Source organism: Lolium rigidum, chromosome 7 (genome assembly GCF_022539505.1).
Source record: "Lolium rigidum isolate FL_2022 chromosome 7, APGP_CSIRO_Lrig_0.1, whole genome shotgun sequence".
Lineage (NCBI taxonomy): Eukaryota > Viridiplantae > Streptophyta > Magnoliopsida > Poales > Poaceae > Lolium > Lolium rigidum.
In genome coordinates, this window is record NC_061514.1 from 235,495,303 (window position 1) to 235,497,493 (window position 2,191).

At 48.9% G+C, this 2,191-nt stretch overlaps 1 protein-coding gene across 1 annotated transcript; it reads left to right on the top strand.

Annotated features, from left to right (window-relative positions):
• Positions 1-203: 203 nt before the first annotated feature.
• LOC124676901 (60S ribosomal protein L15-2-like) lies at positions 204-1,780 on the top strand. The gene is made up of 4 exons (XM_047212912.1): positions 204-248; positions 352-518; positions 1,043-1,240; positions 1,340-1,780. The coding sequence occupies exons 1-4, from the start codon at positions 245-247 to the stop codon at positions 1,583-1,585; spliced, it is 615 nt and encodes a 204-aa protein (XP_047068868.1). The 5' UTR covers positions 204-244; the 3' UTR covers positions 1,586-1,780.
• The last annotated feature ends 411 nt before the right edge of the window (positions 1,781-2,191 follow it).

The following is a 2,191-nucleotide window of genomic DNA, read 5'->3' on the forward strand; positions in this document are numbered from 1 at the left end:
CGAAATCTGAAGAATTTTTTTCGCGAAATCTGAAGAATGGCTCAGGTACCATTGAATAGCCAAATTTTCCGGCCCATGAGAGGCGCTGGCCCAGATGTCCAACCATTCCAAAACCCTAGCCCATCCGACGGCCACTAAGCCGCAAGCTCCTCAATATAAGGTCTCCTCCACGCATCAACACAAACCCTAGTTTCCACACTCCACCTCCCCGCCGCCGCCGGACGCAGCCGCCGCCGCAGCAGCCATGGGTGAGCCCCTCCTTCTCTCAGCTCCTCCTCTCTCCGCCATCTCTCCGGCTAGCCATCTCGCATGAACCATAACGCGCACGTTTTGATGGATTTGTGGTGGCAGGCGCGTACAAGTTCGTCTCGGAGCTATGGAGGAGGAAGCAGTCCGACGTGATGAGGTTCGTGCAGCGCGTGCGTTGCTGGGAGTACAGGCAGCAGCCGGCGATCGTCCGCATCACCAGGCCCACCCGCCCCGACAGGGCTCGCCGTCTCGGCTTCAAGGCCAAGCAGGTATTGCCTCCCCTACCAGATCCGGCCCTGCTTTATCTTCTCGATACGATTCCCGTTGATGGATGCATGTTCTTTGTGATTGCTGGTGTAGGGCGAGTACTTCATAGCTCTGTATGTTGTTTTAGTGCGGCCGAGTCGCTGGTGTTAGTAATTTGGTCTATGTAGTATTGACAGTTCGTTCAGACGGAAATAACATGTTGAAATGATGCCACTCACGCACGTTAAAATGGCCTATACTTTGTTTGTTAAGATAACTATTTATTACTGTCGCACTACCTGGATATATGTTTAGCATTATCTACCAATTTTACAGGAATTAACTGCTCGTGTTCATTCTATTGTTGTTGCTAGTCGTTGCCTAGTACTATTTTGATCTAGGCTGGCAGTGTTTAGTTTCTGAGCTCTTGTACTGACATTGGGCGATGCTTTATATCTCAATTCTTGCTCTGTTTCAGTGTTTGATGCCAGATTTAATTGTATCCAGTAAAATTCCTGTTGTTTACCTATATGTTGCTTGTGTCCAGGGGTATGTGGTCTACCGTATCCGTGTCAGGCGTGGTGGCAGGAAGAGGCCAGTGCCCAAGGGTATTGTCTATGGTAAGCCCAAGCACCAGGGTATTACCCAGCTCAAGTTCCAGCGCAACAAGAGGTCTGTTGCTGAAGAAAGAGCTGGACGCAGGCTGGGGGGTCTACGCGTCCTGAACTCCTACTGGGTGAACGAGGTATGGAGTTGTTAATTGTTTGGAAATGCTGGGAATATTAATATAATCCTTATTCTGCTTTTAACTAATTCATCTGTTTACCTGTTTCTCACAATGTAGGATTCCACCTACAAGTACTTTGAGGTCATCCTTGTTGACGTTGCACACAGTGCCGTCCGCAACGACCCAAGGATCAACTGGCTCTGCAACCCTGTGCACAAGCACCGTGAGCTGCGTGGTCTCACCTCTGCTGGCAAGAAGTTCCGTGGTCTGCGCGGAAAGGGTACCCGCCACCACAAGAACAGGCCCTCAAGGAGAGCCACCTGGAAGAAGAACCAGACCGTCTCCCTCCGCCGCTACCGTTAAGCCTATGTGCTTTGCTGTTCTGTCTCTGTGGAATCTGTCCTATCCAGACCTTGATAGTATCTGTTTGAGCCAGTCAATTTTTGCTACCTTCGTTCTGAGACTCCTTGAGCGTTGTTGAACTATTTGCTATTTGTCTGTGTTACTGGATGATGAAATGGTTTAGTTATATAAGGTTGTGTGCAATGGTTGCTTTTATCTGTGGTAGCTTTCTACTGTTAATCTTATCTCTGTCTCAAGTTTTACAGTGCACTGCCAAGTTATTTAATGTGATGTCTAATATGCTGCAACACTAGTTGGCCTAGTTTTAATATGCGTTGAGTGCGTTTTAGGTAATTCACTTGTAGAAATCCTGCAGATAAGCTCCAAAACTAGGCAAGTGTAGTGTTGGAGATAACCCATCTGAAATAGCTCAACGATATCACACATCTCTACGACATCTTAATGAATTTATACCCCGCCTTCACTTTTCGAAGGCCGGGGAGGAAACCAGGCAAACGTTTGCCTCCGGTGGCTGGTTCTGAAGCCGTCGGTGTCCGGCAACTTTTTCCCCTCCGGCGGCCAGTTACCTCCGGGTGCTGAGTTCCTGACCAAACTCCATTGCACGGG